Genomic DNA, 12521 nt, shown 5'->3' with positions numbered 1-12521 from the left:
ATGAGTAACAGTGGGACTTCCTTGGTGGCACAGTGGTGAAGACTCTGCGTTCCCAATGCGGGGGACCCGGGTTCGATCCCTGGTCAGGGAACTAGATCCCACATGCATGCCATGACTAAGAGTTCGCATGCCACAACTAAGGAGCCAGTGCAACCAAATAAATAAGTATTTTTAAAAATGAGTAACAGTGATTATTTGACAATCATGTCAAAACGGAAGTGTTTCTTTTTGTCTCCTGGGCAGTCATTCAGTAACAGCTCCTCTCCATCAGCCTCTAACCAGCTGACCCTCTTCCTCACTACTTTTTAAAAAATTTTTAATATATTTGTTTACATTTTTTTAAAAGCAAGATCACAAACAAAAATGTTTAAAGATTCACCATCTTAACAATTATTTTCATTTCTTCGTATTCCCTTTCAATCCACAGCTTTATAATAAATTTTGTCTGGTAGAGTATATTTCCACTTATCATTCTTTGAAATGGTCTTGATTATTCTTGATACTTTGATCTTCCATATAAAATTTAGGAGCAGTTTGCAAATTTTACTTAAAAAACCCTGATGTGACTTTGATTGGGATTACATACAATTTATAAAATAATTTGGGAAGAAATGACATCTTTATTATGTTGAGACTGTGCATTTATGAATGTAATATTTTGGTCTATTTCTTTGAGGTCATCTTTTACATCCTTCAATTCTGCTTCATAGTTTATTCTCCATAAAGTTCATATATACCTTTTGTTGTACGATTTTTCTACTTAGCCTGTAGTTTTGTTAGTGTTATAGTCTTCTTTTATTATTATGGTTTCTGATTGGTTATTTCTATTGTGTAGGAATGTTATTAATTTTTATATGCTGATTTTATATCCACAGACTTGCTGAACTCTTACATTGGTACTAATGGAATTTCTAGAGGTTCTCCTGGTTTTCTATGCAGACATTGGTGTAATTATCAAATTAAGGTGTTTTTTGTTTCCAACTCTTCTATTGTTTTGTTTTAGTGCTCTGATCGGATGGGATCATCTACAACACTAGCTATATGTATCACTTGATTCTCATTTTCTCACTGGCTTTTTCATTTCCTAGCCTCCTCTGCCTCTTCCCTGATCTGGCCTGAGTTTCCTGGGTAGAGGCTGAACAGGAACTAAGGTCTCCTAAAGTTAAGAACAGCTATGTGCTATTGAGATGGTCAATACGTGAATTCCATCCTCGAAGCCTGTGTCACCCATTTATAATCAAATATAGTATACACTTTCAAATACTGCTTAGACTTGAAAATATATACTTTAGCTTCAAATTAATAGGACTAAACATTCAACCTTGGGATGTTATACCTTCAGTAGGGTCTTGCCAAGGGTACCAAAAATTATAGTACACAATTGTTTGTTTGTTTATTTAGGTCTAAAATTAAGCCAAAGATATCAGCATTCCTTTACATATTTTATTCCTTATTCAAATGATTAAAATTATGTTTTAGGAGACTGGTGCCTCCTGATATTTGGTATTTCCAGGAACAAAATTAATTTTATGCCTTTTCAGTCTTTGCCCTTCTTACCTGGGTTCTGACTCGGCTCTAAATCAGTGTTTTTCAAACTGTGGGTCATGACCAGTAACAAATTGTAAAATTAGTATTTTCAATGACATAGAAAATATCTAAATGAATAACACCTAGTGAGGTAAGTGTTGTTCCATGAACCTTTGTTTCTAACGGTGCGTTAGAGCTCACTCATACCAGCTCATAAGAGCTGATCACACATACCACTTCCCAACTCTGTGTCCAGTTACATCATGTTGCTAGCTTACTATTGGCCATGGTGGGAGTATTTACGCCATGGAAATCAGCAAACACTATAAATCAGGGGCTTTTTTCCCTGGAGAGCCAGTTTACCAAACACCACTGCCTCTGATAAATAAACACACATACTCATGTGTGTATGTGTGTGTGTGTGTGTGTGTGTGTGTGTGTGTGTGTGTATAAAATGTGTGTACTAAATCTCAATCTAAAATGTATTCTTACTATGCGTTGAAATGAAAAACATTTGAAGCCTCTGTTCTCAACAAGCTTCTTTTCCAATTTACTTAACCCCAACTAACATCTGTCTTAACTTCAGGCCAACATTCACCTTATTGTACTGATTTGGTTAAAAAACAGTATTTCATAGTCACTATTATAGAGATTAATATTTCTAGGGCAGGCACAATTGATAATGACTATGACTAAGGATTACATTTACAAATTTTCTTTTGAAAAAGCAAAATACTCCACAAAAAATCTGTACTATTATAGCTATAAGAAAAACACGAAAAAAAAAAAACACCAAAAACACGTATATGAATAAAGAACAGTCTAAAAAAATATTTTTTAAATGTAACATTTTATTTGAAAGGATAACAAGACTGTGATTTAATTTTTTTCTTATTTCTATTATTATTATGTTCTTCAAGGACAAAAAAATTTAGTAATTAATAGTCAGTTGCTAAACTTGACTGTCAGCTCCTCAACAGAACATAAAGCCCAGTCCTTGCTTGAAGCTTTCAAAATATGAATCTAGGGAAGATTAACATTTTAGAGGTCCCTTTTTTTTTTTTTTTGTGGTACGCGGGCCTCTCACTGCCGTGGCCTCTCCCGCCACGGAGCACAGGCTCCGGACACGCAGGCTCAGCGGCCACGGCCCACGGGCCCAGCCGCTCCGCGGCATGCGGGATCCTCCCGGACCAGGGCACGAACCCGCGTCCCCCACATCGGCAGGCAGACTCTCAACCACTGCGCCACCAGGGAAGCCCTAGAGGTCCCTTTTAATGTCAATATTAGTATTGTTTTAATGTTTAACGTTAGTGTTGGTTACATAAGTTTTAGTTAACTAATACATTAAAAAATAGTAACTAAAATGTTCCATACTCCATTTCCCATGTATGCAGATGAGTTCATTTAACTTATTTCAAATATTTAATTACTCAATTAAGTAGAATTATAACAAGAAATTAACACAATTATGTAAAACAACATTAACCACCAATTTTAAGATGGCTCAAAAGTCTCACAATATTTGTTCCTATTCTTATATGTTTTCATAAACCAGAGGTGAATTTCAAGCCTTTTACTGAATATTAATTTGAAACGCATCCATCTGCTTGGCATGTGTTGTCAGCAGCATATCATAGCAGCCTAAGCTCTTTTGAAGATTTGATATAAGTACCTTACTATATTAGATCTGTGATGTTCCCCTGAAAAACATTCTATCTTTAGACACCGAGGCCACAATTAGCACCTCGTAAAAGATGACACCAATTAAAAGGCAATCTTCTTTGCACACAGGATCAAGATAGGCTGTCTTGTAAATAAAGTCTGCTCCATTGTGAGTGGTGTTACATGAGGCTCCAACGTATAGAATCTATGTGTTTTAAAGAAAAGCATAAAGGAATAAAGCCCACGTACCTCCAGTTTTTCACTGAACTCCTCTGTATAGGGAATAAATCTGCTGTCTGTGTCCCCTTTGTAAAACCAAGTACAGCGTCTCACTTCAGCTGGCTCCTCTTCCCAGTACACGGCTTTCCTCATCCGGTCATAGAGGTAAACGTCATAGCGCCCTCCATCAGTGCCTAGAACCACACTCTCAGGGTCTGGCTGGACTGGAGCACAAAGACCACATTTTAACTTGACAGTTACAAGGTACATTTAAAAGTAATAAATAATGAATATGGTGACTCGTCTATCCTTAAAGACAAAGAACTAAGCTCATTTTTTTAAAAAAACAGAAGTTTAAGATTAATCTGTGCTGCTCAAAATGATGATTTTAAGTGGAGAAGAAATAACGAGGGTAAAATATAAAAGCATGATCATGAAATAATTCAAATAATTGGTAAGTTTTTTTTGTTTTTTTTTAATCATAGCAGCAATGCTCCATGAAGCATACTTCTAAAGAATAGGTGATTTTTAAGTCCCAAGATGAAATATCATCAGGATAAACAAAGAAACCTATTTCTATAGTGAAGACTTCTCAGAGTCTTAACACACTCTTGTGCACTATCTCAAGAGATGGATGTAGTTACAGCACTTCCAAAACTCACCTGACCATGGAACACTTTTTTCACAGCATCTTCAGGAACAAGAGTTCCATAGAAAATGCTTTATAAATGCCCTATAGCTACAAACAAATAAGGGAAATAAGAAAACTGACACCTGGGTTATATGAACAACTCTATTTCTTGGATTTAAACTACCTTTAAACAAAAAAAGAAAATTACTAAAACATTTCTTCAAATACCTTGCTCAAATAACTCAGAACTTATATTAATATTATCATCTTAAGGTAGAGAGGCTGGCAGGCTCTACAAGGATTAAAGAATTTGACATTCATAGAAAGTAGGCCATGGATAAATATTCTTCATTCCTCTCTTCCTAAAATCAGATATAAATGATGCAGGATCTGTGCTTACCTGAGTTATAGATTTCTTCAAGATTCAAAGAGTCAAACACACTGAAAGGCATCCATAGTTGTCTGTATTCTATCTCCTTGCAGTAAAACCAGTGGGGTTGGACAGGTTCATATTGGTTTTGAAGTAGAAAAGAAGATGACGCTTGCACAGAGGGACCCGCAGGTCTAGCAGGTGCCTGCTGCTGGGTTGGAGGGGACAACCCTGGCTGCACTGAAGGAGGAATCTGGGGGGGACAAAAATTAGGACCATCACATCTGTCCAAAGGAACAATTCTGTATATGTTTCAGACCCAAACTAACATAGTAATGATTATCCTAAATATTTCTCTAGACAACTATTTAATAACCAGGCTTCAAAGCAAGTAAAATTTTAAAAAATCTAACAAACCCCAAAATCAGTTGCAAAGTGAACAGGACTTTCTCACACTGATGGCATAGTAAACTAATACCTTTACAGCAATCAACCTAGCAGTATGCCTCTTGTGATTTATTTAAACTTTAAAATATGCAAATTCCTTGGGAATTCCCTGTTGGTCCAGTGGTTAGGACTTGGCACTTTCGCTGCTGTGGCCCAGGTTCAATCCCTGATCAGGGAACTAAGATCCCACAAGCCCCATGGCCAAAAATAAATAAATAAATAAAAATAAAAATAAAATGTGCATATTCCTTGACCTAGACATTCCATTTCTAAGAATTCATCCTAAAGATAGAATTGTAAAAATTTACCCATAAGAATGTATATTAAAAAGTTATTTATAATAGACAATCAGTGGATACAATCTAAATGTCTAATAGAAACCTGAATAAATAAATCATCTTTTACGCATATGCTGGAATTCTCTAGAACCATTAAAAACGTTTTAGAAAAAAATCTTAACAACACCTAAAATACGTTCACAAAAAACATACATTATGCTTGCTTGCTTGTTCACAAAAAACATACATAATGCTTGTGTTGGGACTTCACTGGGGGTACAGTGGTTAGGCATTCGCCTGCCAGTGCAGGGGATACGGGTTCGAGCCCTGGTCTGGGAAGATCCCACATGCCGTGGAGCAACTAAGCTCATGCGCCACAACTACTGAAGCCTGCACACCTAGAGCCCATGCTCTGAAACAAGAGAAGCCACCGCAATGAGAAGCGCGTGCACCACAATGAACGGTAGCCCTCGCTCAGGCGCAACTAGAGAAGGCTCACGCACAGCAACAAAGCCCCAACGCAGCCAAAAATTAATTAATTAATTTAAAAAGAAAAAACAAAAAACACTATGCTTCTATCTAGAAAAAAGGATACGAAAGACATAAAACAAAATAAAAACAGAGTTTTCTAGTGGCAATTTTTATTCATTTGGCTATTCGGCGTTTTTCAAATTTTCTGCAGTGAAAATACTTTTAAAATCAGAATACAATTATTTTTTAAAATTTTTATTAAAAATCATTTTAGAATATTCTATCAATGCAAATTTACTGAGGTTGATAACTGTACTGTGGTTATATGTAAAAGAATATCCTTATTCTCAGGAAATACACACTGAAGTATCTAGGAGCAAAGAATCATAATGTATTTAACTGATCTTCAAATGTTTCCCCCCCAAAATTGCACATATACAGAGTGAGAAAGGGAGGGAGGGAGGGAGGGGAGAAAGGATACTCCAACATGTGTCAGTGTGCATGTTCACAAATGATAGAACAAATGTTCATAACAGGTAAATCTGGGTTAGGGTATTGGGGTGTTCTCTGTCTTACTTTTATTTTTGCTACCATTTTTATATTTAAAATTGTCATTTTAAAAATTCTTAACTAGGAATCTTTACAAAATTTCATCAGCAAACAAAGTGTACTAAATTATATTACATGCTACAAATATGGTTACTTTCCAATATGCTGAAATCCAACATTACCAAGAGTTTGTGTATTGGTAAGATTTAAATTAGATGGTAAAATGGAACCCATTATCTATCCCCAAGAGAGAAGTCAGGTTACACTCTGATTGCAATACTATTATCTCTGCCACACTGGACTGGGTTCTTAATTCTTCCTTTCAGTTATTTCCCTTTTTTTTTGATTCAGTTCACTTCCCTTTGGAAGCCAGTTGAATAATTAGTGGGGAAAAAAGGCATAAAGGAATTTCATAAAATTTACCCAATGCAAAAGTTATTCCACTGCTCCCCTGAGACAGAGTTTGACGTCTAGATCCAAACTCCATAAATGTAAATAAAAGAAATTATTGGAGTAATCAATTTTAGTCCCACTAATTGAGTGTTTCGATTGAGTAGTATAATTAAAAAATAAGAAGCTGGCAGTCTGTTAATAATTGCTCCGACTCTCACATGTCCCTAGATGACATTTGTTATTGGTATCTTATATTAAATCTGGAAATACTGGCATATGGTTAACTCATTAAAATCAATTACTACTTCCATAAATAGATAATATAAACTAAAATATGAAACATTCAATGAGCTATCTTTAAAAGATTGTTTACTTCAAAGCATGTAGCTTACAAAAACATACCCTCTGAAAATAATTTGTCATCATATTGATTATTAAAAGCACAGTGTTTTCAAAAACATAGGTTAAGATGAGAGAGATTAAAAATTACAGTGAATAATTAGGACATAAAAACATGTTTCCATACCGATGGCAAAGATCCTGGAGGCATCTGGTACATCTGAACAGGGGGTCCAGAGGGCGGGGGATGGGTAGGATGGGCCGGTGTTTGGCACTGCTGCAGCTGTGGTGGTGCAATATAAGGATTAGCCCTGCTGCTTACAGCTGTGTGGCGATATGGATTGTATCCCTGTTGGGGCGTTCCTTGGGGTGGGCTCCCAAAATTTGAAGGAGGGAGACTACTAGGCTGAGAAGGCAGATAAGTATTTACTCCCATTTGTGAAGCAGGTGGAGCACCACATTGAGCCTTCGAAATGGATGGTGAAAATGCATTCGACATATCTTGGGATCCGGTTGTAAAAGGGAGAGCAGTTGGGGGCTTGGAGAATGCTGATTGTCCAGCCGATGTTGCTGCAGTTGTTAACGGTGACTGTCCAATATTCCCAAAAGGATCACTACTGCTTGATACCTGAGAGAAGTAACTAAATGTCTGTGGGGTAGACGTGTGAGCAGAAGTCTGACCAAGGAAGCTGTCCTCCTCACCCACATCTGTGGAATCCTCTGAAAGGGAACAGAAGGGTACATGGTTTAAAGGTACGCCATCACTCTGTAGATAAGATTCTATACCGCAGATCTAGCAATCATACCTCTTATTTTGTTGTTCAAACTTACATTTCTGCGTTAAAGACAATAATGAAAAAAATTTTTTTCTTTTTTCTTTGAGATAAAAAACTAGAAAACATGAATAAGAAACAAGAGGGAAAAATATTAACTCATTCATAAGCTCATCTCCCAGAGACAATCACTGTTAACACGGTTAATATTTTGATACATACCTTTCCACATTTTTAAGATAAATAAATAGTTATATACTATTTATTTTGTAGATATGTATAAATTATGTAGACATATATGTATATAGGAGAAGGTTTTAAAAATGGAAACAAAATCTATACTCCTAGTTTTACATGTTATTTTGAATACTGTTTTTTCCTGGTAAGAAACAATTCAAATACTGTTCTGCTACCCAAACACACAAAACTTTAATTCTACAGTAAGGACAAGAAACTAAAGTACAGATATTAACTCTGTTGACAACAAGGGGTGTGTCAGGGCTCTTACCTACAAAGCACTCATTATATAAGTGAACATGTGGTATTTGTATTCCTGAGGCAAAGTAGGTCAACCATTAATTGCCATCCCTAAAACCACACAGTATCACAACCAGATAGTCATTAGAGAATGCCAAATCACTGGAAAAGTCATTTTCTAACTAAGGGAAGTTCTCCTCACTTCCCTTTGCCCAACTTGATCTTCACTGTGGGTATTATTAGCACCAAAATATTTATCCTCTCTTCTGCTATCAAGTCGTAAAATGGTGATAAAAACATTTTCCTTCTACATGGCCTCAAAAGTCCAGTCTGGGCTTCCCTGGTGGCGCAGTGGTTAAGAATCTGCCTGCCAACGCAGGGGACATGGGTTCGAGCCCTGGTCCGGGAAGATCCCACATGCCACGGAGCAACTAAGCCTGTGCACCACAACTACTGAGCCTGAGCTCTAGAGCCCACGAGCCCCAACTACTGAAGCCTGCATGCCACAACTACTGAAGCCTGCGCGCCTAGAGTCCGTGCTCCGCAACAAGAGAAGCCACCGCAATGAGAAGCCCGTGCACTGCAACAAGTAGCCCGCACTGACCGCAACTAGAGAAAGCTCTCGCGCAACAACAAAGACCTGACTCAGCCATACATACATACATACATAAACAGAAATAAAAAAGCCCAGTCTACCTTTCCTCAGGAAACTTTTAGGAGGCCTAACTTCTAACATCGTCTTCCTCTTCCTAATCTTTTCCTTCTCCCATCTCATTCCCTCTCGTCTCCAATTCCCTCTTATCTCCCACTGCTGGAGGCATAGAGCAGATCAGAACGGTGGACCCTCTCCCAGCACACAGGCACACTGGTCCCTGCCCTTGAGACCTGCCAAAGGGTGGCCTTTCAAGCTCTGAGCTCCTTCTTGACCTCTGCCGAATGAGGCCTTCAGCTCTTAGGCTGCTCTCATTATATTTCACACACATCAATTTAACTGAGATACTCCACTATTCAAAATACTCCTGAGTTGTTTCTTTGTAACTAAAAATATCTCCCTGCACAAGGCCCCCGTCTGCTTATATGTTCTACTTTTCCTATACATTTCCGATTCCTACCCTCTCTTTTCAGTCACATGAACCTCACTTGGACTCAGATTTCTTAGTTGATGTCTTAACATCTAAAAGCAGAGGAAAAACCCTCTGTGATATCTTTCATCCTTTAAGACAACTTGGGATCAACCTGATCCAAGAGACTTCTTTCTGATTAGCAGTAATTACAAACAAAATACTGATCTCGACAAGCTCCCAGCCTCACCTCAGGGGCACTTTCTAATTACATGTGGACACATCTGGCATCAAGACCCATAACTTTAATGAGCACCTGTATACTTGTGACACTCCCAACTCTGTCTCAAACTGAGGCTGATCTTATGTGTCCCAGAACCTATCTTCCAACTGCCTCCTCCATACTTTTTGGCAGGTTCAGCCACATATACCTCAGACTTAGTACGCCTGAACTGAATTTGTCATCTTAACTGTCCCCCTTCATGTGCCCCCTTTTACACATCTCACTAACCTCAACAGATGTCTGCCAACATCCATCCAGACACTCAAACCAGAAACCTCCTCTCAGACTGCTCCCTCTCCCTCACACCCTTCATTTAATCATTCAGATCCTCATTAAAGAAATCGGTACACAGTGTCCATTATATGCCAGATGGTGCTATGTCTTGGGGCTGAAACTGAACAAAGAGAAGGGGACTCTGCACTGCACAGCCTGGACTCCCATGAGTCACTAAGTCCCAACAATTTGACTGTGTAAAAATCTCTCGTATCTGTTTTCTGCTCTTCACACCCAGTGTGGCTGACCAGGGCTAGAGTGCCACCGGCTCCTGCCTGACTCACAGTGGCTTTCAGATCGGCCGCTCTTGCTATGGTCAGCTTCACTCTGGTGCAATCTCAGGAAACTCCAGTCTTCCTGAAACACACCTCTAATCCCACTGCTCTGTTCAGAACCCTTCAAGGGCACCCCCCACACCCCACAGGGTAAACTACAAACTCCTCAGTGTGGTGTCTGAGGCCCTTCGTGATCTGGGCCCTGCTGACCACTTGAAGCACTCCCCTGCATTCACTCTAGTCACATGGAGGGGTGCGGGGGGGAGGGACGGGGCAAGAGGGGAAAAGCGGGGGAGGGAGAGAGAATGTGAGCACCTACAGCCAAATCAGCAGGTTTCTCTCACACCTCCAGACTCTCACATGTCTGTCTCCCCAGACTCCCTAATTTCTATGTATCCTTCAATATTCAGCTCAAGAACTGCCTCCTCTGTGAGGTCCTGAAGGCCCGAGGGATGTCCTCTCCCTGGTCAGCCAGCCTGACAGCCACAGCTCTCCCAGCAGCCTATCAATCCCTCTTTCCAGCCATCATAAACCTGTATCACAATTACTTACACAGCTGGGTACATTGCGTCTGTATACACTGTGCAGCCGTTGAGGGCAATGCTATCTGCTCCTCTGTGTCTCCCGGACAGCGGGAACAGGGCCTGGCAAACGAAAGCTGCTCAATCCAGGTCTGTGGAATGAAATTGCTTCCTATGTGTCTTTTTCACTGACATGATTAACTGTTGCTTCCAATGTGACAGGTTCTCCTTTTGTCTCTGGAAATTATCTGAATGGGTTTCTAATGATCAAATCTTTTTTAAAGGTAGAAAAATATTTGTTACAGAATTTTAGTTCTAAAAAGTATTAATTTTCTGTTTTTTTTTTTTTTTTTTTTTTTTTTTGCGGTACGCGAGCCTCTCACTGTTGTGGCCTCTCCCGTTGCGGAGCACAGGCTCCGATAGTTGTGGCTCAGCGGCCTAGCCGCTCCGCGGCATGTGGGATCTTCCCGGACCGGGGCACGAACCCGTGTCCCCTGCATCGGCAGGCGGACTCTCAACCACTGCGCCACCAGGGAAGCCCTAATTTTCTTATTAAAAAAAATAAACCATCTCCAAGAACAACAGTTTTCAAGACAGTAAGTTATCCTGTACTTGGCAATGAAGATGTTTAGCATTTACTGACAGTGATAGACACAAACAAATTATATAGCAAGGAAGATGGGCATGAATCAAACATCTGTGAAGCAGAGGATGACATGAAAAACCCATGTACAGCCTTAGTTATTCCTGCGACCTCCCAAAGCATTCTGTTCCAGCCACGCTAGTCCTCCACCAAAAACGGCAATGCTGAACCTTTCAGCCACACTATCAAAACGAGACATACATATTCCTGACTGCCATCCTTTCATTCATTCAACAGCTTTTTATTGAAAAATCGGTCTACAGCATACCAGACACTGTTCTAGGCATAAGTTCCTGCTCTCACGGAGCTTACATGCTAGTGGGATAAGGTAAACAAATATGGGACTTCCCTGGTGGCGCAGTGGTTAAGAATCCACTTGCCAATGCAGGGGAAAAGGGTTCGATCCCTGGTCTGGGAACATCTCACATGCCATGGAGCAACTAAGCCCGTGTGCCACAACTACTGAAGCCTGTGCGCCTAGAGCCCATGCTCCGCAACAAGAGAAGCCACAAGAAGCCCGCGCACCACAACGAAGAGTAGCCCCCGCTCACCGTAACTAGAGAAACCCCGCGCGCAGCAACGAAGACCCAACACAGCCAAAAATAAAAAGTAAAATAAATTAAAAATTTTAAAAAAGATAAATATTTGCACACGTCAGGTGGTGATAAGTACCAAGAAAAAACATAACACAAGGGAAGAGGAACCATCATGTATTGTCTCCGATTTGCCCTTCTTCACTTCTCCGTGAAACTTTCCTCAGTCTTCCAAACAAGAATAAATTATTCAACAGGAAAATATTCAACATTTACTGAGGATCTATGTGCTAGGCACTAAACAAGATCCTAGAAATAAAAAGGTAAATAAGTTACAGCTGCAAGCTTCAAGAAGCCCACAGTCCAAATAGAGAGGCAGACATGTTTACTCCAAAAACATTTATATAACACTATGTGCCAGGCACTATATTCAGTGCTTTACAAAAATCAGTTCACTTCTCATCACAGCCCATATGGAAAATGAAGAACAGAGAGGTAAAGTAACATGCATGAGGTCACACAGCAAGTTATTGGCAGGGCTAGGGCTGGAATACAGTCTGTGCCCCTAAACACCAGCTCTGGGTTATGCCACGTAATCGTTAAAAAGCAATCTCCCTAGGGGCTTCCCTGGTGGCGCAGTGGTTGAGAATCTGCCTGCTAGTGCAGGGGACACGGGTTCGAGCCCTGGTCTGGGAAGATCCTACATGCCGCGGAGCAGCTAGGCCCGTGAGCCACAACTACTGAGCCTGCGCGTCTGGAGCCTGTGCTCCACAACAAGAGAGGCCGCAACAGTGAG

The 12521-nt window shown here is 39.9% G+C and overlaps 1 protein-coding gene across 2 annotated transcripts in view; it reads right to left on the bottom strand.

The window, feature by feature from the left end:
• Nucleotides 1-12521, bottom strand: part of SEC23IP (SEC23 interacting protein) — a 46293-nt gene that overhangs the window by 32552 nt on the left and 1220 nt on the right. For both annotated transcript variants that reach the window (XM_007116822.4, XM_007116821.4), the window contains exons 2-4: nucleotides 7074-7606; nucleotides 4440-4662; nucleotides 3439-3632 (exon numbers count right to left, since the gene is read on the bottom strand). In XM_007116822.4, the coding sequence (XP_007116884.2) occupies nucleotides 3439-3632; nucleotides 4440-4662; nucleotides 7074-7606 (950 nt within the window). The remainder of the gene's footprint in view (nucleotides 1-3438; nucleotides 3633-4439; nucleotides 4663-7073; nucleotides 7607-12521) is intronic.

Source organism: Physeter macrocephalus, chromosome 20 (genome assembly GCF_002837175.3).
Source record: "Physeter macrocephalus isolate SW-GA chromosome 20, ASM283717v5, whole genome shotgun sequence".
NCBI lineage: Eukaryota > Metazoa > Chordata > Mammalia > Artiodactyla > Physeteridae > Physeter > Physeter macrocephalus.
This window is presented reverse-complemented; position numbering and strand designations above follow the sequence as displayed.